The following is a 26259-nucleotide window of genomic DNA, read 5'->3' on the forward strand; positions in this document are numbered from 1 at the left end:
TTGTCACAATGCTTCTTTTCTGTGAAGTAGGTGATGAATTTACTTTCTTTGAAAAAGTATGGACGTTACTGGCTGATGATATTCAGTACAACGCGAGACAAATACTAAATCATCCAACTTATCAAATGAGTGACGACGCCCTAAAAAATCAGTTGATAGAAGAACTCACTACATTATTCAGCAGAAGAGGAAGTCGAATACAAGATTTCAATTTACCAACTAGATCTGACTCACCTTGTTTAGTGAATTCAAATCGCTTTATTGACGATGAACTATCATATGACATTTCCATTATGCAAACTGAGTCTGAAATGATGACATCAAGGTTAAATAATGACCAGTTGCACGCATTCAAGATTATTACAGAAACTGTTTTGGCAAACAAAGCAGGCTTCTATTTCGTGTCGGGTTATGGCGGTACAGGGAAAACATATTTATGGAATTGCATCATAACATTCCTACGTAGTCGCAAACAAATAGTTCTATCTGTAGCTTCATCTGGTGTGGCCTCTTTACTTCTACCAGGAGGACGAACAGCACACTCTCGTTTCAAAATTCCATGTGAATTAGAAGAAACAACGGTATGTGACATCAAATGTGGCACGATGCTTTCCGAGTTAGTTCAAGTTGCATCATTAATAATATGGGATGAAGCACTAATGACACATATATTTGCTTTTGAGGCTCTAGACAGGTCCTTCCGTGATATCTTGGCATCTTCATCACCTATAGCTAAGGACTTACCCTTTGGTGGAAAGGTTGTTGTTCTAGGTGGTGATCTTAGACAAACATTGCCTGTGATTGAAGGAGGCAACCGCTCACAAATTGTTAATTCAGCAATAATCAATTCTTCTCTTTGGTCTCATGTACACATCCTACATCTTACACAGAATATGAGACTTCTAATGCCATCATTGTCACAAGAAGAACGACAAGAACTATCTCAATTTAGCAAGTGGATGCTCGATGTTGGAGAAGGCAAAATAGACGCCACATCACAAGAAGGTGAAGACGAGCCAACATGGATAGAGATTCCACAAGAATTGCTCCTAATGCCTCAAGGTGATAAAATCGCTTGTATAGTTCATACAATTTATGAAAAACTCAATGAAAATTATATGAGACTTGAGTATCTAAAAAGTCGTGCCATATTGACTCCAACAAATGATATAGTTGACTCAATAAATGAGTACATTGTCTCTCTTAATCCTGAGGACGCAAGAGAGTATCTAAGTTGTGACAAGATAATCAAAGCACCAAACACTCATGAATCCTATGATCTTTTATATCCTGTTGAATTTTTGAATACATTGAACGGAAACAGCTTTCCACAACATCGAATAATTCTCAAAAAAGGTACACCAGTCATGCTTCTCAGAAATTTGAACCAATCAGAAGGTCTATGCAATGGTACAAGATTGCTCATAACTTCCTTATGTGACAAAGTGATTGAAGGTCAAATTATGACAGGTATTCATAAGTCAAAAAATGTGCTTATTCCTCGTATATCATTAACACTGAAGAATACAAAATGGCCATTTGTTCTTCAGAGACGTCAATACCCTATAAAGGTATGCTACGCAATGACAATTAACAAAAGTCAGGGGCAAACACTTTCAAATGTTGGTGTATACTTGAAAAAACCTGTTTTCACACATGGACAACTCTATGTTGCCATATCAAGAGTTACATCTAAAAAAGGTCTTTCAATCCTTATTGAAGATGACTCGGGAAAATGCAGTTCTAAGACCCGAAACATAGTGTACAAAGAGGTTTTCGCACGTATTGCTGAGCAAAGCTCCGACCAATAGCAAGCTGTTTTTCTAATGTCATATATATATATATATATATATATATATACACAAAAGTTTGTTTACAATCATGTGTATGTATATATAACCATGTGCAGACAGACCATTATATACATGACAGGTATGCTTTGTACTACATACATTATCAATCTCATTATCCACTTTATACAATGCAAATTTGTATCTGTCACTGTACATTGCCAATAACTTGCTAAGCAATTCTACTTCTCTATGTGCAGATATACCAAGTAACAATGTTATTCACACCTGTGGCAGAATTACATCCTCAATCTACCAATGTTGTCATAAGAGTGCGTGTGATCAGAAAATGGGAATTCCGAGGTGCTACAAATGACGGCCCTCTGCAACACATTAATTTGGTTCTAGCTGATGAACAGGTACTATACTAAGTGTTTCCAAAATTACTTCCATTATTCAAGCCATTTGCACATATACTAATGCTAGCTGACGAGTGTGTATACTAAACTAAATAATCTGCTTTAAAGATAACTACATGAAAACAATATAATTCTTCTATATGTTTTCCATATTGTTGCCAGTATTCAGAGCATTTGCACGTAAACTACAGCTTATACACCTAAACAACATGTTATCCTCGTGGAGAACATTTACATGTTGTTTATTCAGAACATTTTTTAATAAATTAAATGATTGAATAAATTTCTTTATGCATTTAGGCTTTCTTTTCAATGATTGAATAAATAGTTAGATCAAATATTTTTAAACTTAGAACAACATTATCATGACCCGCCTTTGTCAACTGCCAGAGCCGCTTCAAATAACATTTACATGTTGTTTTATACAATAATGTTTTTAAACTTAGAACAACATTATCATCGTTTTATTACTTCGTCGTCTTCTTCAGAACCAGTTAATTACATATGTTTATCTTGACAATATAGACAACAGCATATGTGGGAAGGCCAGCAAAGATATTTGCCTTGCTTAATAAACTGAAATTTATCCCTTCCCTAAGCACCCAATCTATATCATGCATGCAGAAACTAGATCCTATTTCTATTGGTGAAAAAATGACTAAAACAAATGTTGGGCGTTTGGCCGCTCTACAGATCCCTGATCCCCAAAGTGCATGCTCAGCATCAACTTAAATCACTACAGAAAATCCTATTCTAGATTAGTTGATCTATAAGACAATCCACATCATACAGTAGCTTTTGTTTAAAATTATTGTATCAACACAAAAATGATGTCTTGAATCAAAACTAACTTGGAGAGCAATAAACTTTCTATTCAAATTTTGAGAGTTTTGCAGAATATAAACCAACCAGTTGGGAAATACAAGCATACCATAGTCTTGTTTATAAGGTTGACATAGATTGTGTATATCTGCAGGGCATATTATATCCTTCAACCCAATTGTATTTTTTTTAAAAAAAATAGAGAACTGCATACCATATACCATGTACTTCAATGGCTGTTTTTGCAGTAATATGTCAGCACTTGGTGCGCACCCCTAGTACTTGATTTGCACGCTTCAGTTTGCTTTCAGTACCGGTACCACAAGTAGTTCCTCTCATTGACTTTGTATCTTTATTTTACCATCAAGTATATATCCTAATAGCCAATTTTGTAGTAACTATTAGCTAGCACGATCCCTAGTATTATCTTCTACATGTAATTTGGGTTCACTATAGAATTTAAGTACCAAATCACTTCAGATAAAACCTCATATTATTATTCATACATATGATGTCACTTACATCTCTCATAGTCTTCTCCCTAGATTTTGGCCACTTTCTCATTGATTTTATAAATAATTAAATTCGATGTGTTTCAAGATAAGTAGCCACAATACTTACTTGACATACAATGTCATGTCATCTATACTTATTATCTTACTATGATGACAGGGTACGTCCATCCACGCTGAGATTGCAGCGGCTCTGGCAGTTGACAAAGGCTCACTGATAGAAATTGAAAAAGTATATGAGCTCAAACGCTTTCGGGTCACGCCTTCCAGAAACTATTTCAAACCTGTTGACAATAACTTCATGATACAATTCACTCTATACACTCAAGCCAAAGTAGTCAAAGATCCACCACAAATGTTTCCAAGATATATCTACAAGCTCACATCCTTTGAAAACATCGAAGATAACATTGACAATAGAACTTACTTGATTGGTAAGAAACATTTTGATAAATTATAGTACACTCACTTAGGTTACAAGGATATACACATCATTTACAAATGAATAATTTACTTCTCCAATAATATAGATGTCCTTGGAATGTTGACACAAATTGATCCTCCACATCTAATTGGCTACAACAACTCAACCATCCACTACAGGAAACGCCTAAATTTTCGTAGGCCGATATATTTTCGTCGGCCGGCCCACGAAAATATAAGGTTATTTTCGTCGGCCTTTGGGACCGACGAAAATAAGGTCTATTTTCGTGGGTCAGGCTGTATTTTCGTCAGCTTGCCGACGAAAATACGAAAGTTATTTTCGTCGGCCTCTAAACCGACGAAAATAATCTGTATTTTCGTCGGTCTCCGCTCGGCCGACGAATATACGGTGTTTATTTTCGTCGGGCTCCATTCGGCCGACGAAAATAAACTTTGAACGGACCACTATTTTCGTCGGCCCCAATGAGGCCGACGAAAATAAAGGCCGTTATCTTCCATCCCGGCCTTGTCTCTCGTCTCTCACGCGACCTCACTCTCTCACGAAGCCGCCGCCGCCGCCGCCGCCGCAACCGCGCCACGCGCCCGCCCGCCCGCCCGCAGCCGCGCCGCCGCGCGCCCGCAGCCGCGCCGTCGCGCGCCCGCCCGCCCGCGCGCACGCACGCACGCAGCAGCGCCGCCGCGCGCCCGCAGCGCAGTCGCGCCGTCGCGCGCCCGCCCGCCCGGCCGCCCGCCGCCGCGCCGTCGCGCAACCGCCGCCGCGCGCCCGCCCGCCCGCCGCCGCCCGCCCGCCGTGCAACCGCCGCCGCGCGCCCGTCCGGCCGCCCGCTGCGCCGCGCGCCCGCCGCCGCGCCGCGTGCCGCACCCTCGCCGCGCCGAGCCGCCTACCCACGCCGAGCAACCGCACCATCGCCGCGCCGAGCAGCCGCACCCTCGCCACGCCGCCTACCCACGCCGAGCAGCCGCACCCTCGCCGCGCCGCGCGCCCTCGACGATTGCCCTCGCCGCGTTGCGTGCTCTCGCTGCGCGCCCTCGCCGCGCCGCGCCACGCCAAGCCGCCTCCCCACGCCGCGCCCACTCCGAACAGCCGTCCCACGCCGCGGCCCCCTCCACCTTGCCACGGTAATGGTTTTACTTAATTTATAGTAATTAGTTAGCTAATTTACTGTATATAATGTATAGATTGATATCTATTTACTTGTTAGTATAAATAGTTAGCTAGGTATTGATAGCTGTTCATTATGTAGCTATCGTGCAGTATTCTGTGTTGGCAACCATCGTGTTGTTGTTTTTTGCAGGTTTTAGAAACATCACTTTATAGTGGAGGTGCTGCCGATTTTTTATTGACAATTACATTGTTTTCGTAATTTCGGTTAATGTGTCATTTATTATTTACTATATAGTTATTAGTCACCCGTTCGTAGGGTGATCGAAGGGTGATGTCTTTTGTTTAATCTCCGAGATATTTTTTAATGTTTAGAGTTCAGTTTTAATCGTTAACCGTAGCGAACCTTATGCGTCACCCGTTCGGGAACGGCGAACGTCACATTGGCTTGTGAGGTTCGCCGTTCCGGAATTGTCCACGTATTTTGGACAGCCTGAGAGTGTAAGCCGATGCTTGTGATTTGTGACATGTGCCTTACGATTGACGCGGAATTTCGGTTGTGTAACCCAGTTGTTCTCCAACACACCATGTTCAGGCGTGTGCTTGGAGAGCAGCGGGGTTATGCTGCCGAAATTTCGCGGCAATCGTAGGCTACACGTCATAAATCACAAGCATCGGCCTACACTCTTGGGTGGGTTTAGGGCCTTTACCTAATAGGGAGTTCACCTAATTAAGCCACGGACGATCGTTGATGTTTTTTACTTTTGTTTAGCCTTTGAAATGGACGGTGATCGGAGGGTGATGTATGACGGGTGGAGAAAGGATGGGGCACATTCGAATGCATGGATGGGTGTAACAAAGGCTTTTCTTGAGCACGCTTTCAAAGATGCAACTGGTCGTCTAGCGAAGTGTCCTTGCAATCGCTGCGAGAACAAGTGGCCTCAGAAGAAGGAAGAAATGGAGAAACACCTTTGCAAAAGTGGGTTTATGCCGAACTACCTTGTATGGTACCAGCATGGAGAGTCTATTAGACACGTTGACGCGGAGGTGGAGCTTGATGACGATCATGATAGGATGGACGATATGTTGCATGATCTTGGTAGGGAGGTTGAAATGAACGCTGAGGAGGCGGGGCAGCTTCCACGCGATGCTCAAGAATTCTTCCGGCTACTCGCCGCGGGAGAAGAGAGACTGCACGAGCACACTCCGATGTCAGTTCTTGGGACTCTCACAAGACTAATGGCGATAAAGTCGAAGCACAACATTTCAAACAGTGCTTACAACGACATCGTCCAACTTATGGGCGAGGTTCTCCCGGAGAATCATAAGTTGCCAAAGAATATGTACTTCGCAAAGAAGATGTTGGCTGGTCTTGGGATGACATATGAGAAGATCGACGTGTGTCCCAACAGTTGCATGCTATTCTTTGAGGAGGATGACAAGCTGGACCGTTGTAAGCATTGTGAAGCTTCTAGATATGTCGAGGTGACAAATGATGAGGGTGAATTGGTAGTTACGAAGGTCGCAGCTAAGCAACTTCGTCGGTTGCCCATCATTCCTCGGCTTTCAAGGCTTTTCCTCAACAAGGAAATAGCTCTGCATATGACGTGGCCAAAGAATGGTGTACGTCTCGTCACTGATCCAGACATAATGGTCCATCCGTCGGACGGTGATGCGTGGAAGGCATTTGACGAGTTTGATCCCGAATTTGCAAACGACCCTAGGAGTGTACGGCTTGGTCTATCGACGGACGGATTCACACCTTTCAATACCAGTGCAAGCCCTTACTCGTGTTGGCCTGTCTTCATTGTGCCATATAATCTTCCTCCTGAGTTGGTCAATAAAGAAGAGTTCATGTTCCTTGCACTAGTCATCCCAGGCCCCGAGCATCCAGGGCCAAAGCTGAATATGTTTGTTCGCCCTTTAATCGAAGAGCTGAAACAATTGTGGAGAGGTGTGAAGGCTTATGACAGCCATACTGAAAAGGAGTTTACCATGCGCGCTGCTTATTTGTGGTCAGTGCATGATCTGCTGGCGTATGGAGATTGGTCTGGATGGTGTGTCCATGGTCGGTTGTGCTGTCCCATATGTATGAATGATACGGATGCATTCAGATTGAAGCATGGTGGGAAAGTGTCATTCTTTGATGCTCATCGACGTTGGACTCCATTCAAGCATGATTTTAGGAATTCGCTTACTGCATTCAGAGGTGGAGCCAAAATCAGAAATGGGCCACCAAAGAGGCAAACTGCACCGCAGATAATGGCATGGCATGCTTGTCTGAAGCAAGGAGAAAATGATAGGTTCCAAGGCTACGGGGAGGACCATAATTGGACCCATATTTCATCAATATGGGAGCTTCCATATGCAAAAGCCTTGATCATGCCGCACAACATAGACTTGATGCACCAAGAGCGTAACGTTGCTGAAAGCATCATAAGCACATGTTTCGATGTGACTGATAAAACGAAAGATAATATGAAGGCAAGAAAAGACATGGCTGAAATTTGTAAGAGGCCGATGCTCGAGTTGAAAGTAAGCGATAAAGGGCATGAAAGTAGGCCGCGAGCTGATTACTGCCTCAAGCCGGATGAAAGGAAAGAAATATTTAAGTGGTTGAAGAATCTGAAATTTCCAGATCGGTATGCGGCAAATCTGAAACGGGCAGTCAATCTGAAGACCGGTAAATTGATCGGTTTGAAAAGCCATGACTACCATATTATTATGGAGAGGCTGATGCCCGTGATGTTTCGAGGCTATTTTAAGGATGAGCTTTGGAGCATATTTGCAGAGTTGAGTTACTTCTATAGGGAAGTATGCGCAAAGACGGTATCGAAGAGGTTGATGCAGAAATTTGAGAAAGAAATTCCAATTCTTATTTGTAAATTTGAAAAGGTTTTCCCGCCAGGATTCTTCAATGTGATGCAACATCTAATTGTGCATTTGCCTTGAGAAGCTTTGGTAGGCGGACCAGTGCAATTCAGGTGGATGTATCCTATAGAAAGGGCGTTGAAAAAGCTCAGGGCGTCTGTTCGGAACAAGGCTAGAGTCGAAGGGTGTATTGCGGAGGCTTTTGCCCTTAAGGAGATATCTCAATTCTCAACCAGGTATTTCGCTCGAGCCAACAATGTGTTTGCGCCTTCAGTGCGACTTCATGTCGATAATGAATCACCCCAAAGCACCCTTCAAATTTTTGCGAATCCGGGTAAAGCAGTTGGAAAAGGGAGTGTACGTCACATTGAAGCATCAGATTTGAACACGCTAATGCTATATATGTATAGCAATATTGACAGCACACAGGAGGCGTTCGAGTAAGTTTTCCTCATAGTTACGTCCATTTTCTCATCTCATAATTTCTATAGTGTGTAATCTCCATGTTTGTAATATGACCAGCATGTTTGATGAAGAATGTTGGAAATCTACTAGTAAACCTACGGCCATCCAATTAGAAAATCTTCGACGTGATGGGTTGAAAGGTGGACCAAACTTCGTGCAGTGGTTTCGTAATTATGTTAGTAATTGTCGTTCTCTCATTGTCCATACTTAATCTTTGAATTTTGGACTTGGAAGATATAATGCATATACTAATTACTTGTATAGGTTTCCAAAAACTCTGTGCACCCGGACTTGCAGCAAATGGCACATACCTCTGTGTCCGTCCGAAACTATACTCGCTATGATGTAAATGGATATCGCTTCCGAACCGCGAAATTGGAGAAGAGTCGACCATTGGCAGCCACCACCAATAGTGGTGTGTTGGCAAGTTCATATGTTGACGATGACAAAGTAGTGGACTATTACGGTGTTCTTCAAAACATTGTAGAGTTGATTTTCGATGGCCCCAAAGAACTTAAAGTCGTGTTTTTCGAGTGCGACTGGTTTGATGCTCATAGTGGGACTCGTGTCGACAAGTATGGTAATGTCGAGGTGAAGCATAGCTCTAGGATTCTGAGCAGTATGAGCGATGTTGTCCTTGCAAATCAGGCAAAACAGGTGTACTACCTGCCATATCCTCACCCAAGCCTTAAGGCTTGGTGGGTTGCAATCAAAGTCAACCCACAAGTCGTCGCTCCAGAGAGTGCTGACTACGTGAGTACAAGCAGGGACAACGATGATGCTGTTTTTCAACCAGAAGCGGCGTCGAATCAAGACATAGCTCACCGATTCCATGTGACCAATGGAGAAGGACTTGAAAATCTCTGTTGCAATTCAAGCGACTTAATTGAAGAACCTAGGTCAAAGCGCAAACGACCTGTCGTCGTTAGAAGATCAGTAAGGATCCAACGAAATCAAGAGCGTATGAATAAACAACGAGCCGAAGAAGCATCATCGGATGCGGATGACTTTTGATTAGTATGTTTCTTTTAGTTAATCAATTAAGCTATGTATTCCAATTTCCACATTATTAATTTTCATATTATTTGTTTCATATACTGTGGTTTGACATTAATTTATCTACAGTTGAACATGTTCAAGCATAGGAGATCGAGGAGGAGTGGGGGCAGCGCGGCCAGCGAGGACAGCTCGGGCAGTGGGCTTTTTCAGGGCACCTCACAGAGCCGACAGAGGCAGCAGCAACTTCTCGACTGTCTAGACGAAGTGCAGGGTGAGGAGGGTGAGCAGGAGACTCCTCAGCAGGATGCTCATGTGCAGGGTGAGGAGGGTGAGCAGGATGACGAGGGTGAGCAGGATGAGGAGGTTGACCCAATGGGGGCAGGCAGCGCGGGCGACGCGTCAGATGGTTCTACGTCCTTCAGGTATTATTATGCATATTAGTTTAATTGATATTAGTTTCTAATCATTCCATCATATTGAATTTACTTGTATACTTAGGTATAAGAAGAGCAATGCGCTTGGTCCGAGACCTGCCGAGAGGAGGCTCATCCGGCCGCATGGAGAATGGTGGGGCTTATTGCTGTTGTGTTAATTTTTTAATGTGAACGTGATTGCAATAGTTTACTTGTTTTATTAATTTTTGTAGGTCATGGGAAGACTTGACTTGGGACGGTACAGGCAGACGTCCCAAGGTGAACGCGGTGTTGGGTAGCCTCTGTCGCTTCTACTACCCTGGCATGGTGGAGCTCAATGGCGAGAGGTTCGCGGCTATGCAGTGGGCTGACTGGGGTCTAAAGGACTATGTCGAGCCAGGGGAGTCAGGGGAAAGCAGTAGCGGAGGGGGAAGTTCGGAAAAAAAACGAAGGACTTGTCAGGTGGCTGTGTGGGACGAGTTCTGGGTGAGTTTACTTTCGTATATAAGCAATTCATTGAATTATTGCTTCTCCTAATCTTACTTTAACTTAACTTCTCCATTGATATGTAGGGGAGGTTCCAATTGCCGGATGACATCGAGGAGGATCAGGCTCAGTGGACACGTGTGAAGAGGCACTTTCGGAAGTGCGCTGATAAGATAATCAAGGATGCCATGTACAATGCTCGCATCGCGGCCGTCAACTACTACTACAAGAAGATAAAGGGTCAGAAAATGAGCAAAGCATTAGGGGCCAATGAGATCTACCTCACAGAGGAGCAGTACCTGGAGAGCATTGTGGATTGGCTGTCGAAGGACATGGAAGCCTGGAGATGGTTGGCTAAGAGATGGGCGTCGCCTGAGTGGATTGCAGAGTCCAACAAGCACCGTGCCAACCGTGGCACTGAAGGACCGGGGCACAGGTACGGCGCCGATGGACACCTTGGTACCGCACGCCGCATGGTAAGTATATAAATCAAACTTGTATGTTACATCTATGAAAATTATATGGTTTAACTCTTGTTTTTCATGCAGGAAGCTGAAAGTGGCGTTTCTCCAAGTTTTATGGAGGTTTACGTCCGTGGTCACCGTGGCCCTGATCCGGCGAACCCTGATGTGCTATGCAGTGAGGCGGCAAGGGAGAAAATGGTAAACAAGTTTGTATTTACGAATTAAATTGCATGTTTTGTGTTTAACTCCAACTCTAACTTTCTTTGCAGAACGCATATGGGGAGGAAATGACTCAACGCCATGGGCCTGACTTCGACTGGATGCATTCAGACTTAGATGCCTCGGCGTTGTACCACAGTGGTGGGGGTAGAAAGCATGGCAGGTGAGGTGTTTGTGTTTGATTCGACGATTTCATTAACAAGAATGTGTCCACTTAATGGCTCAACTATGTGCATCATGCAGGTTTGCCTTTGGCACCGGCGTTGTGGAGTACAACAGGACATTAGGTCAAGGGAAGGCATCGTCTTTGGGAGGGAGTTCTCGCTCCTCCAGGTCTGCTCGAGAGGCTCAGCTGGAGGAGGAGACTCGGGCAGCACAGGAGCAGGCTCGAGCAGCACAGGAGCAGGCTCGAGCAGCGCAGGAGCAGGTTGGGCAGCTGACGCAATATATGGCTTCTTATTTTCAGGTAATTCGTCTATCTCATCACGTGTCGTCATTGAATTCAAAGTATAATGTTGCGATTCTAACGTTGCATCCATTTGCAGGAAATGACTACTAGACTCGGCCCTGATATGAACTTGCCCGCTTTTCGCCCTCCCCAGGTAACACTATCTGAACACTTCAATTCCATAGCAACTCTTTCTTTATTATCAAAAATGGCTCGCAGGCACAAGGATGGGGACAGTGGCCAGGACAAGCTCCAGCGTCGCAGCCACAGTGGACTGGTGTTGGGTGGACGCAGGCACCTCTAGGCACTTGGACGCCTCCACCCCAAGGATCGCAGCCAGTCCCGGGATGGGTGCCACCGGTCTCCCAGCCACCGGCGGGCTCTCAGCCATTTCAAGCGTGGCCACCGACGGGGTGGGTGCCACCACCGACGGGGTGGCCACCACAACAGTACCCGTGGATGCATGCACAGCCTCCTCCTCACCATGGATCACAGGTGACGTTCCATGTTTACTTTTATGCAAATATTGACCAAACACAGCAATGTATATGTATACAGCCTTATTTGAATGATTGATGAATTGCAGGGTTCAGCGTCACATGCTCATGGATCGGAGGGTGGTGTCAACGTCCAAGACTTCCTCGTCCATGGTGCTGGAGGGAGTGGCCACCTTCCTGGTGGCGGAGGAGGGAGTGGCCAAAACTCCCACAGCCCGCCGGAGTGATCAGTGAGGAGTGAGTAGTGAGTAGTTAGTAGCTTATGGACTTATGGACTCTAGACTTATGGACTAGAGTTTTGTGAATTGTGTATTTGAATGGACAATGGACTTTTGGACTTATGGATACTCTAAACTTATGTGAATGGACTATTTATGTATATGTGAATGTGTTTTGTGAATTATGTAATTGTGAATCTGTATATGTGATATTGTGTATATTGCTGTGAATTATTAATAGGTGCAGAAAAATCTGTTTTGGGGGGGGAACCATCAATTTTCGTCGGCCTCAGTGGTGGCCGACGAAAATATGTTCCCAGGCTATTTTCGTCGGCCACCACCTAGGCCGACGAAAATATGTTCCCAGGATATTTTCGTCGGCCACTACCAAGGCTGACGAAACTATCCTGGCGTATTTTCGTCGGCCACTCCCGGCCGACGAAAATAAATGGGCGACTCACTATTTTCGTCGGTTTTGCGAAAGCCGACGAAAATAGGTTATTTTCGTCGGTACCGACGAAAATAGACGCCTATTTTCGTCGAACTTATTTTCGGCGGCTATTTTCGTCGGCAGGCCGACGAAAATACTATATTTTCGTCGGTTTAGGCTTATTTTCGTGGGTTTTTGGCCCACGAAAATTTAGGCGTTTCCTGTAGTGATCATCAGAGACATCTACATCAAGAATGCAAGGTATAAAATTCTCCTTTATGTATTACTGCTACAATCTTGCCATATAAAACGCATGACAAGTACTACAAAATCTTTACACAACTAATCCTTATATCAGATTGTGTATTCATACTAGCTATATTGTTCTTATTTCTTTAGTGACATGTCTCTAAAAATTACTCTTTGGGGAAATCAAGCATCAAACTTTTCTATCAGTGATGTTTACAATCAAAGCAGCAACCAGCCTATTGTCATACTGCTTGTTGGATTTCTTGCTAAACGATTCAAAGGTTATGATCCAAGCTTTTCAAAAAAAAACATTTGAATTATTTATTCCAACAAATATGATAACACATAATCTACATGTAATGTAGGTCAACCATACCTAAGTGGTACTACAGCAAGTTCATGGTACTTCAATCCTGGAATTCCTGAGGCGCAGACCTACTACAGCAGGTAAAACGAAATAAAATTTGAATACAATTCCTTCAAACACTCACTATTTTTTATATCACATTTCAAATATGCTCCTATCTAATCTTATGCCCACAATTATCTAACAGTTTATTAAGCTACAATATACTAAGCTACCAGTAGTAATATTTAAAATGAAATTGTACATAAACCTTGTTTTTACCATTACCTCTTTATATATTACATTCAGACCAATTTGGTCTCTCTCTTTAGAAAATATTCAATACTTACATTTATTTTTTAACTAAAACTAAACAAGACTTTCATTTCTTTTGCTCTATCAAAAAAATCAAAGACAATGCAAAACAAAAATCGTCGATGCCTAGAATCAGTATCTACAAAAAAGAATTGTTTTTTGAATAGTGTTATATTTGCTTGTATTTCTTATCACTCTTTCACTTATAAAAAGATGATAATATAAAACATAAAAGGAACTTTAAAAATATATACTATAACTAAGTCTTATTTGATCATGGTTGTGACATCAATTGAAGGTTGCAAAACAATGACCTCCAACTAATACAACCCACAGCAGCCGAAGAAGAAATCCAGGTTTCTCAACCACCAAATTTGGAACACAAGACTGTTGAAGAGCTGCTCGACATAGATCCAGACATGTTTCCCGTATTCATTACTAAATCTTCATATATTTCACTTATCTAACACATCTACGATATGTTTGTCTGACTTGGTACATCTTTTTTCTCTTTTATACTGCAGCCAGAAGGCTACAGATGCACTGTTACTATCTCACGCATTGTGCAAAACAGCAAATGGTGGTACCCATCTTGCTCCAGGTGCCACAAATCTTCATCTCAAACTTCAACTGGATATCACTGCACATCATGTGGCTGCACAGATATTAACTTTAGGTAAATCTTAGCGCACACACTTGATTTACTACCATTTATTTCATCTTGATAAAATCTTATCTTTACTACAAACTTAATTGCTGCTTCAAAATACTCATATTTTCCATTGACAGATACAAGCTCAGCTTCATTGCTACTGATGGGACATGTGAAGCAGAGTTCTTTTGTTTTGATAGCATAGCCAGAAAAATAGTAGGAAAACCTTGTGACAACCTTGTTACAGCAGTTACAACTTCTCAGGGTCCCCCAGCAGCCCTAGCCGCTATTGTGTGTCTGAAATTTACCCTTGCAGTTGCCATCAATATGTCAGCCTACTCAGTCACAAATAGAGTCTTCTCTATTCTGTCTATTTTAACAAATCATGGAAGACAATCCTTCATACCATCTAACATGCCTAGCCATCCTCAACAAGAGTTGCATACACAAGATGAAATACCTAGCCTTCCGACCACACAAGACTCTCCAGCAACATCAATGGCAAAACTATCTACCTGTAGCAACAAAAAAAACGAGGTACGAAACTTCTTATTTTTCTTGCCATGTACAGCCTATTATAAACATATCATTCCTTCATGCATACAACTTAATGAAGTCTATTCAACAGGCACGACGCATTCTAATATATTCAGATATGCCGCATGACACAGAGGTACCTTTAGTACTGCTAAATACTTATTTTCCATGCACTCACAAAGGTACATATCTATTGCATTTTAATACCAGATATAAATTGATACAAACAATACCCACAGAATAAATAAACTAAGACAAAATGAACTTCCACTTTGTCATAGCAAACTACATTCATATATTTTATGCACTTAATCACAGGGTGATGACCAGCACATAAGTGAAGTCAACAACCAAGAGTTATCGTCACCACCGAAAAGGTATGTATTACAAAGATAGTTGAACATAATAGCAGTACCAACGACGACCTTCTTTTAAATGATACATCTTATTTTCCACGCTAATACAACATTCATGATATTATACAGGATAAAACATAGCCACACTAACAAAGGCGCACCAGATCTTACAGACCCAAAAAAGAAAAGCTCCTAGATCATCATCAAGTTCATGGAGGTATAACACCATGTGCAAACCTTATTCATACACCGCAAATATACTTATACACAGTCAACATAATGTATTCCACTCACCCTTTTACACAGCAACATTAGCAAACTATTCGGAAAAAAACTTCCAACAACTCTAATCTTTTTTCCCTCCTTCCTATACAGGTATTTGCCTTTGCGCACCTATCAAGAGCAACCATCACTTTTGGACCATGAATGCTTCCCTGTACATATGAACCTACTGGTAGACTATTTATGGATCTGTACATATTGACTTAACACCTGCAAGCACACTATTGCTAAGTGTTGATGTATGGTGGTTGAATACTACTTAGTATGTATTGTACTTTAAATGCACTCTACAACTGGTATCAACTATTAAGGATGAACAACGTTATCTATTTATATTTTAGTTCCTTGCCTATGTATTATATAGTGATATCATGTTTAAATTTATTTTATGTACCTGGTTGCTCACACCAAACATTTAACCCATATGTGGTCACGCGCGCATGGGCGCGCGGTAAACACTAGTAAGAAACAACACCGTCAAGACTTATAAGGTGTTATGGTGCCACCATGATGAATGAGACACAACGTGGGAGACTGATGCCTATTTGCGAGACGTTTACCCTAAATTTTTTGCAAAAAATGGTTAGTAACCCTAAATCTCGGGGCGAGATTCTTTTAAGGTGGAGGGATTGTAACACCTCTGTTGTTAAGCATGCTTATACATTACATCTGCATCATGAAAGCATCCTCATCAGCATCATCAATCATTGATAACATGAATTCAATGCATTGATGGCTTATCTTTTGATATGAATGGTGAATGTGCTTGGAAATACTAGAAACATATGTTCTATAATTTTATATCATTAAGAAGTACTTTGGTGTGTAGCTAAATCAACTTAAAGTAATTTAAATTGGTTTGAGGTAGCTTTTCAACTCTTGATTGCATGTGATGAAAGTTTGCTTAGCTTGTGTGTAATATGTATGACCTAGTATGAGTTTTGCTTGTTGTGTAAATAATCTTTAGATCTAAAGCCTAGGAGTAATTAACAAACACCTTAAATTACCATGTGTAGCAGCCTAAGTAAAATCAGAGAAATCTAAATTTTTCTAAGTCAATTTCTTCACCTATCTTCAAACCTAGACATGTTCATTGAGAAATAAGCATCAAATTGATTAGCTCCAAATATGAAACTCGTAGATAATTACTTAAGACACATCGTTTTAAAAGTTAACAAGTGTTTGAGGTTTTTTGACATCCTTTGACAAGGATTGACCACATTTTCCACTGATTTCGCGCAGCCCTAACAAACCCATCTTTAAGGGTTATTAATTCCTTAACCTCCTGCTAATTAGCCAAAATACTATAGCAAATTTGTAGCCAGTAGCATGGGGAAAATTTGTCTAGAGTGACCGACGCTTGAAGAGCTCGTTTTACTTGTTGTTTTCGCGTTCGAAAATCGGCAGATCGCGCTAGCCAAGAGGCACTCACCGGAACGTGTGGCGGACGAGCTCTGCGCGCACCGCACCTTGTCCCCGCACATTTTGACGGGTGCACGCTTGTCTCCTCTCTCTCCCGCACTCGACTCTCTCCTCCCTCACTCACATGCCTTCTTCTCCCACTCCGATACCGCGGCGCCATGGATGTTGGTGGTTAGCTCTCGTGGCCATGCCTCCACTTTCCTCCTCTGCCCGAGTCGAGCCCCGAAAACGCTTCATCGTCGTGTGTCAAAGCCCCAGCGCATCCTTCCCAAGCTTGACAGACCTTGGACACCAATCGTAGACACCACCGCGCCCGGTTCGTGCCGCCATGTGTGAACCGAGTGCCGTCGTCCACCGTTCGAGGAGTCGAAGCCACCATCAAACTCGTCTTCAACTGTCGCTTCTCCCCGACCCTTGCCCTGCTCGACTCACCGCTAGTAAGTCATTGGTCGAGCTCGCTTTCCTCTCACTTTCTCTCTCGGCCGAAGGAAGGGGAAAGGTGACCGCGGGTAGAAATAGGGTAAAGCGTGTGGGGGGGGTTCGTATTGTCATAGACACAACACATTAGTGGGATAAGGGCATATCTGTGAGTTTTGATTTGTTTTAAGTCTAGGGGCCTACACAGAAGATTGTTTTCCTTTACCTTTCTGTTTTTCCTTGTGACGAAGTTGTAGAAAATCTTTAAAAACCATGACTTGAGTTTCAGAGCACAAAAATCTGTGAAACAAATTTTGTGGTACTTATCTGTAATAGATCTACAAGTTAAAAATATTGCATGTCAAGTTTCTGCTACTTTTATGTAGAGTTTTGATTTAAACAAGAAACTGAGTCTTCCTTCTAAAAAATTTGGTGACTAGAGTAATGGTCAGAAAAGTATGATTCCATTTTTGTTAGATCTCTAATGAGACTAGTTACCTAGGATAAATATGTTGTGGGTATACGCTGTTAAGTAAAAATGGTTTTGTGAATTACAAAGTGAAGTTGTTGATTTCTTAGAAATTCGTAGATAATTAGCAAACTTTCTGGAATTAATGTAAAACTTTTTGTGAGCATTTATTATGTGTTTTTCACCTCTGAACCCATTACGGACTACTGATAGTATAGAAGAATAGTGAGTTATAATTCAAAAAAAGAAAAGGCGATTTTCTTTACAAATTCAAAGAAAAATATTTCTGGCAAGCATGTATGTGCAAATTTTTGTGGTGTGTCCTTATTCTATGTGATTTATGGAAAAATTATAACATATGTTGTTTGGTCAGTTTGGTAGTGCAAAGTAGTTTAAAGTGGTTTTCTGCCTTGCTGCTTGTTATTTTTGTACAGTGGAAAATATTGGTTTAGATGAGTTGATATTTTTGTAGTGGACTCAAGTAGCTGATGATTGCTTAATGTAATTTTTGTCGCATTTATGGAGATGTAGAATTAGTAGTTGCTGTGTAATTCCAAATAAGTAGGGGAGGGAGTAGTGATAGAAGGACCCAAGGAGCTACACAAGATTGTTGCTGAAGAAGTTGATCCTGAAGCCGAAGCTAAGGAGTGTCCTGACCATCGTCCGAGTTCCTTCGAGAAAGGCAAGCCCCGACGTCTAATTCCCATAATTTACAGTAATTAAAAACAATTGTTGCATTATCCATGGGCACCATTGTTATCCTACCTTGTTACCTTGTTAAGTACACTTAATTGCGTAGGCTGGCTTAGAACGGTAGAAGTTGGGTGATTTCATCGGGGAACATTAATACTTATGTGAATGTTATTTGAGACCGAGCAGAGTTTTATGGGGATTATAGGTCATAGTGATTCTGCATGTGTCGATTAAGGACCGTACTGCTGTAGTCCTAGTCAGATAATTCGTTTTGACTGTGAAGACAAAGTACTATTCTAGCCGTGTTCGATCTTGTGGAGCACTTACTGTCAATGTTAAGGAGTGACAGGGACTCGACGAGATGACCCGTGGTGCATGCTACGTCCTGACCCTCTGGTAGTCAGGAGGTCCCTGGTATGGTGGCCCCTGTTGTGCTCACAAAGTGCAGTTGGGCTACTACTGGAATAGTATAGTGGTAACCGTATCCCGCAAAGTACTGTGGGATATGGTTTGTGTTTGGAATACTTCATCAAATGGTTAGTAAACGATTCAAATCGCCATCGCTCCTGGATAATGAGCATTTGAATTGAGTTATCTCATCGTAGTAAGAACTACAGTGATAATCTTGAGAATTATGGTATTAATTAGTATTGATGATATGGATAATTCTAATCAAGAGTGTGGGGTTACTCTTGCTTGATTGATAATCAACACTATGATTTAATCTGATTCTTCATCAAGTCATAATTAGACTTATATTGAAATGACCATGATCATTTAGCTAATTAGGTGCTAATCTAGATTGTAGCAGAATAGATAATGTGAAACTGCTAAAAGTTGGTTAGTAAGTTTGATACCCCTTTAATAAACATGTTAACTCCTGCTCTCTTACAAATAAAGAGCCAACTCTAGACAAAGCCTTACATAATCCTTGATGTCTTTCACTTTCTTATTTTCTGGTTTTGGACGGGTAAGTCTAGCTAGTACACTCCAGTACTCAGGGTTCTTGTGGCGGAACTGCCCATATTATTTCAGCTTAAGTGCTCAACCATCGCCTAGAAGGCAACTATACACTTAAACCTAAATAAATTGTCAGTCCATCGGATCATGTTTGATTAACCACTTGACAAGGATCGAGTACCACTTTCTCACACAAAGGTGAGACACAGGGAATAACAATAAAGCATGAAACCACAAATTAAAAGTACTTAAGTTGTTACATCAATCAGAGTTTGGATAAAAGGAAACATTGTTCTCAAATTTGCAGCGGAAAATAATTAACGACGATAAGTAGGGAGTAGGGCAAAGCCTAGCCCACTACTCCTCCTGGTCCTCTCTTGCCGAGGCGGCATCCCACTCGACCGTCCAAATCGGTGGCAGGGTGGCTGGCCAAGTCACACCATCAACCATATCTTGCAATAATCCTGTAAAAGTTATGCCACAAGCAAGGCCGAGTACAGTAATACTCAACTAGGCTTACCCAATGTGAGAAGTCTACTCCTCTACCTCTAGACCTTGAGTTTGTTTGGCTGAGGGGTTTGGTTTGCCAAAAGCACTAGCTGAGTCTAAATCCAGTTTTAGCATTTCCAGTTCTATATTATTCCTTAAGCTAGGTTTGCTTCCTTCTAAACATACATGGTAATAAGCAATTATCGCAACCAACACTTTATCTGGAGTAACCTCATTTCACTTCTTGCTCGATGTAGTACAATGGGTCAAGCAGTCTCATTAGCTCCGAGAAGCAGACTATTCGAATCGAGTTTTTACCTTGCAAGGTAAACCTAAACACACGACATGTAGAGGCACACCGTCCCCACCCACGTCAATTGTCCCCATCGATCCCCGTTCGCGGCCAGGGTGTAACACCACTGGTGTTACGAGAACTAAAAGTTTGACATGACATCATATGCATTGTCATTACATTATGTGTGATACACCTAGTATGCATCCACTAGGTTAAAATTTAAACACAAATATGTGATGTGATTCTTTGACTTTGTAAAAGGGATTCTTGACCCTAGGTTAGAGTATCTCTCTTTAAGGATTGGAGACCTATGACCTTATGAGATGAGCACTAAGGGTTGATGTCAGCAAGTTGGTAGAAATGTTCAAGAAAGGTTAAGCTTAGAGAACTTAAGTGACACATGTACCCTAGAACACTCAAAACCCTAATTTGGAACCCTAAAACCCTAATTAGTTCCTTATAGGGTGATTTCAACTCTATGCACTTTTAGTCAAAAGTGTATACATCATAGTGATAGAATAACCGAAGTTAAGCAACTTTCATGTTTGGGGATTTCCATGTTTTGTGGTGAAAATTGGGGTAAATTGCAAAAATATCCAAGACTACCCATGTTCTTAACTGTGAAAACAATGTTAATAGGCCAACTTTAAGGATCTGTGTCTCTTGATCCACGAAGGGTTTGCTATAAGTCATTATAGCAAAGTTTTAGAGCTACTATAGTAGTCCAAGTTTGATTAAGTGACTAAGCCCTAGGACTGTATAGAAATTGGAGTAAAATGTCCTAGAAGTCGGGCTGTCAGTCGGGCCATACACTGAACACAGACTGTCAGTGGTTTCTGATCAACGTTGAAGCAGGATTATGCTTGATCTAGTGAGTAATTGCTCAAGATCCTTATGACAAAGTTGAAGCTGGTTTATAGGAGAATAACTTTGATGTAGTAGGATTAGTGGCTCATCACATAGAAATCAAAGAAAAAGGCCCCTCAAGTTGCTCTGTTAGGCGCACCGAATGAGCTCTGCATGGTACAGTAAATTGAAGAAGATTGTGGGTGCAGGGAACCTGGCCGCCGTCAATCTCCACGCGATGATTCGAGCTAGCCGCCGAGATTCGTGCTCGCTTCGGGTGGGATATTACCATGGGGATGAAAATATGAGAGGGGGTTGAATTGAGTCTGCCCGCCGTACCCACTTGCCCGGCGACGTGGCCGTGCGATCGTCGCCGTGGTAACCGCCATTTATCTCGGTTGCACCATGCTATAGACCATGTTACCACGTCGCAGTTGGTCATGAGAGACAGCCAATTACCACCCCGAGACTTTACTCCGTTGAGCGCCATGGTAGATGAGCTCCAGTGACTCATCTATTCACCACCATGTGCACTTTCGTCCTAAATTCACAAAGCACGCGGACGATCGCTATAAATTGAGCATTCCCCTTGCTTCATCTCTCGGTTACGAACCCAATACACCCTCAGCTGACCCCTCTCATTCACCAGAGCGCAAGTTCACCGGATTTCCCCAAAGCTGGTCATCGTCGCCGCCGTGAGCCACCCGCCCTGGACGGCCATTCTCAGGTCATTTCATGCCTCTCGAACTCATGTTTTAGCATCCCTTACTGCCAGTGAAACTCCTGGTCCTGACCAATTGAACGCTACCGCGCTGTAGCTTAGGGAACATCGCGTTGTCACCTGGGAACACCGCCGTGGACATAGCTCATGTCGACCGGCCGTTCCTGGTTGCCTCCGTCCAAGTTTGCGCAAGCACCATAGTGCTAGTAGGTCACTGATTCGTTCCGAGTCCCTGGATTGAATGCGACCGACTTGAGTAAACCGGAACAGGCTTGTCGGAGCGCTTGTTCCATGGTTGTCGCGGACAGACATAAATTAGTGGCGGACCGGTCAAATTAAGTCCATGGATGTGTTCAAGTAGCGTCAGAGATGAAGCCCGTGTACTCGACAACACTGGAGCACGTCACCGCTGGCGAGTACACGTGATTCCGGCCAATGTTCGACCGGAGTACCGTCGAGGACCTTGAGTCAGGAAGAAATAGAAGTACGGGGGCCTATGCATGATTGTTAGTGAAACACGTGAATAATACTTTGGGGCTCTTTACTGGTTATTCAAATGCCTAAGGGCCTCAGTGCAAGTCCGCCAGCGCGGGCGCGGGCGCGGATGCGGGCGCGTTCCGCCTGTTTGTGGGCTAGTCGGGCTGAATTGAGCTTGTTACTATTCTTGTTTTATTCTTTTATTTTTAGAATTAGCTTAGGAAATCTGTACAAAATAGTAGAAAATGGTAAAATTATGATACCAATTTTGTTAGAATCCTAAAATCATGTAGTAATTAATAAAAATAATTCCAAGATTTTTAGTTCAAACCTAGAATTATGTAGCATTTAAAGGTGCTTGAATAAAGTATTTTAGAATTTTAGAAATAGTTTAGTAATTCCAAAAATCATAAAACGTTTTTGGGTAGACTTAATATGATGTTCAGAGACCTTGAGTGAAGTTTGAAATGGTTTGGGCACTATTTGACCAGAAAACCCAATAACTACTTCATAAGATTAATCATTTAACACTAATCCTAAAAGAAAACTTGATTAGGAAATCTTAGTGATTAGCTAGTACCGTGAAGGAAAGTTGTATTCAAGACATAACTTACTATATCTCTATTGTATGATTTCATAATTATGACATAGCATAAGCATTCATGTACATGTATTATCATGTATAGAGCACGAAGAAGAATCCGTAGTAGAGGAAGAAGTTGTTCCGCAGACTGAGAACCCTCCAGTGGAGAACAACTTTTATTTCGACATCTGCGGTGTAGAAACAGAGACTCCTGTAACACAAGGCAAGCCTCGGTGCATTATCCCTTTTCCTTATTGTTTGAAAATCTTTATCACCTTATATGATGCATTAGGTGATAGGAATTGTGTGATAAACAGTTGATGCATTTCCTTCCTTGGAAAATTTGGTTACCATTCCTTGTTTACCTATTTCATTTAAACAAGTTTTCTAATTCTTAGTCTTGCTATAGAAAACAAAAGGTTTTGTTTTGAAAAAGGTGTTGCTTCACATGAGATGGGGATTTTTACAAAGAAAAGACTGATGATGGTGGATCCATCACGGCCGTGATGGGTTCAACATCTGAAAAGAAATACCTCTACTAGGTACCAAACTTTGGGGTTTTAAGTAATAAAGACGAGACCGGGTGGGTGACTTGCATGAGAGGGGAGTCTTAGTGTAGTGTCTCCATCTGAGTCGGTTAAGGACCGAGCCGATGTAGGCTTGATGATCGAGGACATTTTAACTGGCCACATGCCTCATCATGGGTAAGCTTTGCCTCGGTCGGACCAATACCAGAAAGGCTACCGCACAACGGGAGTGGAGAGATGGCGAGAGTAGCGTGTACCCTCTGTGGCAAAAGGCTGGACGGTGGAGTATCTGTGCTCTCGATTAGCGTGAACCCATTCTGGTCTTGAGAAACCTGGGTGCGAGTTGACATATGCAAGGGTTAAGTGCTACATATGTCGTGTGGTTGGAGATCCCCAGCTGGGTATTAATCGATTCGGATCGCCGTTACTTCTCGGATATGAAGACTTGGTCACTACCATACACGTAGCAACAACTGAACTGAAGGGATGATAAAAGATGGCTAGTATAGGCCAAGTGCTTGACCTAGAATAGAAAGAAATCTGGATGCAGGTAATTACTTAACCTAATAAGTAAAATGAATTTTTAAGGATCCACTCATAGTAAGCTTTTCTACAAGAAGAGTCTTTGAATCTTGATAAGCTTTACCTTGATTCCCAAATAGTTGCTTCATTCCTGGCCTTACCCAGTTCATCTAACAGCTGCTTCATTATTCCCAAAGGCTTCGATGAGCATAAAAAAAGCAGAGTTATGCTTCGTTGTGTACGAAAAAGAAGGGAAGGTGTTTTTCGCCTTTGGCTCAAAAACACAAGTTTCGTCCACATCAAAGCAGTTCATACATGGATGGAAAGGTAAAAATATATTACAGGGTATGGACAAATTTACAGAGCAGTGTTTGCTTCCTAAATTACAATATCTTTTACAAAGTTAATTCAAAAATTTCTCTAGAGCTTTTTTGCAGAAGCTTCATCACTTCACCACTATCCGTCAAGCTTAGGATCATTGCTCTTCGGCTTCGTCATCCTGTACACAACACAGGGGTATAAGGTAAACACAAACCTCAAGGAAAAGGTAAGCAATAGGTCCAAGTGTATTACCGGCTTGAGATGACTTCGAGCTTCGTCACCAGCTAAGTCTCGCCCACCATTCGTCCAGATTTGTGTTATGAATCTATTTCCAATGCTTCGAGCCAGGCTAGGAATGTTAGTTAAATCCGCTCGTGACAGGCTGAAGTTTGGCATGTTCACGATCTTCCCATGTGTGCAACCAGTCTTCATGAAAGCAACAGCCGTGCCGCGAGAAGCTAGAAGGGCACAAAAGTCATCGGGCCCAGCTATAACTTCGTCAAGCGCATCAACTTCGCCCTCAATGTATTCAAAGGTGCCTGATAGGTCTTCAACCGAAGGTTCAAATTTTTCAGAACTGGCTCCAACTGAGTTGAAGACCTGCTTCAGCCATTGCACGCACCGGTTGCCGAAGTTTAGGCATTTGTCTTGAAGCTCTTTCAAGTATTTTTTTGTAAATTTGAACTCTTTTCGACTTCGGCTTTAAGCTTCGTATCGAAATTCTTCTTTTCTTGCTCGAAGCTTTCTGATTTTAGGAGGAGTTCACTGTTTAATCTGGTAATTTCGGCTTGGGCTTCTGCCAGTGAACCCTCCATTGTTTGAAGAACAAAATCTTTCTTTTCAAGAGCAGCTTCATGATCTTTGATTTTGCTCTCTAAGCCTTCAATTATAACCTCATTTTCCTTATCTTCGAGGTCCTGTTGCATCCTCAAGGCTTTACTCAGTAGCATACTCTGTCCAAAACAACCTTCGTCAGCAAATCACCTTCATCGTAAAATAATAAAAAGCTGAGGGAAAAATTTTACTTGAAATTGGAATAGAATAAACTACCGACGATTTGCTGTCGTCGGTAGCGACTGATGTCGGCTCCAAGCTTCGGAAAACCAACACTCTTCGACAGAGTGCTGATAATCTTTGCTCTAGTTCGATCTCGAATAAATCCTAAGCTTTCTTCGTAAATTCCGCCGAAGAGCATCGCTACTAGCTGGTAGCCACAGTATATAGCATAGTCTTGTAGCTCCTCTTTCTCAGCCTTGAATAATTCTTGACCAATTATATTTTGAAAATTGAAGCCTTTTCCTCCAAAATATCTTTGGCGAGTTCCCTCCCTTTTTTAGGCGCTGTGGCTAGGGCTTCTTCGGCAGCCGCAACAGCTTCTTCCGTAGCCATCTCCAAGAGCATTTTATCAATATCAGAGAATGTGCTCTCCAGATTGGTGGCTTCGGCCGTTGTAGCTTCGACAGTTGTAGCTTCGGTGGGAGCAACTTCGGTAGCTACAACAACTTTGGTAGCTGGTGTTATTTTTGACGCTGAGGCCTGTAGTGGCGTTTCTTCAATTGCTTGCATAACAGTAACAATCCTTCACTTTTTTCGCCCAACTGCCTTCTTCGCTGTAGAAGGCTCGTCCTTTTTCTGTAAAAGCTTCGTCAGTTCTGGCCCCAGTGGACTTAGCAGCTTGATAGGTAAGGATTTGGTCATTACCTTTAAAATTTCTTCCACTTCGGTAGCAGAAGGTGTCGAAGAGCTCCCTCTTCTATCTCAGCCATCTTCGGCTCTAGAGTTGCAGTTTTCCTCTTCTTCGAGGTTGTCACCTTCGGCTCAGGACTGGTTTTTCTATTTTTCAAAGATTTTTCATCTTCTTTTATCATCCTGGCAGCCTGTCTGCTCAAAACACTAACAACTCTCTTCCTTTTTACCCCTTCTATACCCTTGTTGAGACGCTCGTAATCAGGATATTCAAAGTTTAGAGCGTCCATCACACGGTTTAACCTTCGCTTCGGTCGGGTACCGAAGGCTGCAGTCATCAGTTGATCTTCTTTTTTGGTGTAATTTCCCAGCACTTCATTGCACACTGTTTCAATCATTTCCAGCCACTCTTGGCAAGGTTCTTTAAATTGTTTCTCAAATTTAAACCGATAAGGGAGTCACACAAGCGCAAGTCCCTTCTTCGTTCCTTTTAGC

The 26259-nt window shown here is 42.4% G+C and overlaps 1 protein-coding gene across 1 annotated transcript; it reads left to right on the forward strand.

Moving 5' to 3' along the window:
- The first annotated feature begins 1071 nt into the window (after positions 1–1071).
- On the forward strand, positions 1072–22284 carry LOC103648820 (uncharacterized). Its single transcript, XM_035965072.1, has 9 exons — positions 1072–1254; positions 1336–1782; positions 13214–13295; positions 13808–13937; positions 14034–14185; positions 14299–14698; positions 15017–15075; positions 21746–21830; positions 22222–22284. Exons 1-9 carry the CDS (start codon positions 1119–1121, stop codon positions 22282–22284), a joined length of 1554 nt encoding a protein of 517 aa, XP_035820965.1. The 5' UTR covers positions 1072–1118.
- Positions 22285–26259: the final 3975 nt, after the last annotated feature.

The sequence above is a fragment of the Zea mays genome, chromosome 2 (assembly GCF_902167145.1).
Source record: "Zea mays cultivar B73 chromosome 2, Zm-B73-REFERENCE-NAM-5.0, whole genome shotgun sequence".
NCBI lineage: Eukaryota > Viridiplantae > Streptophyta > Magnoliopsida > Poales > Poaceae > Zea > Zea mays.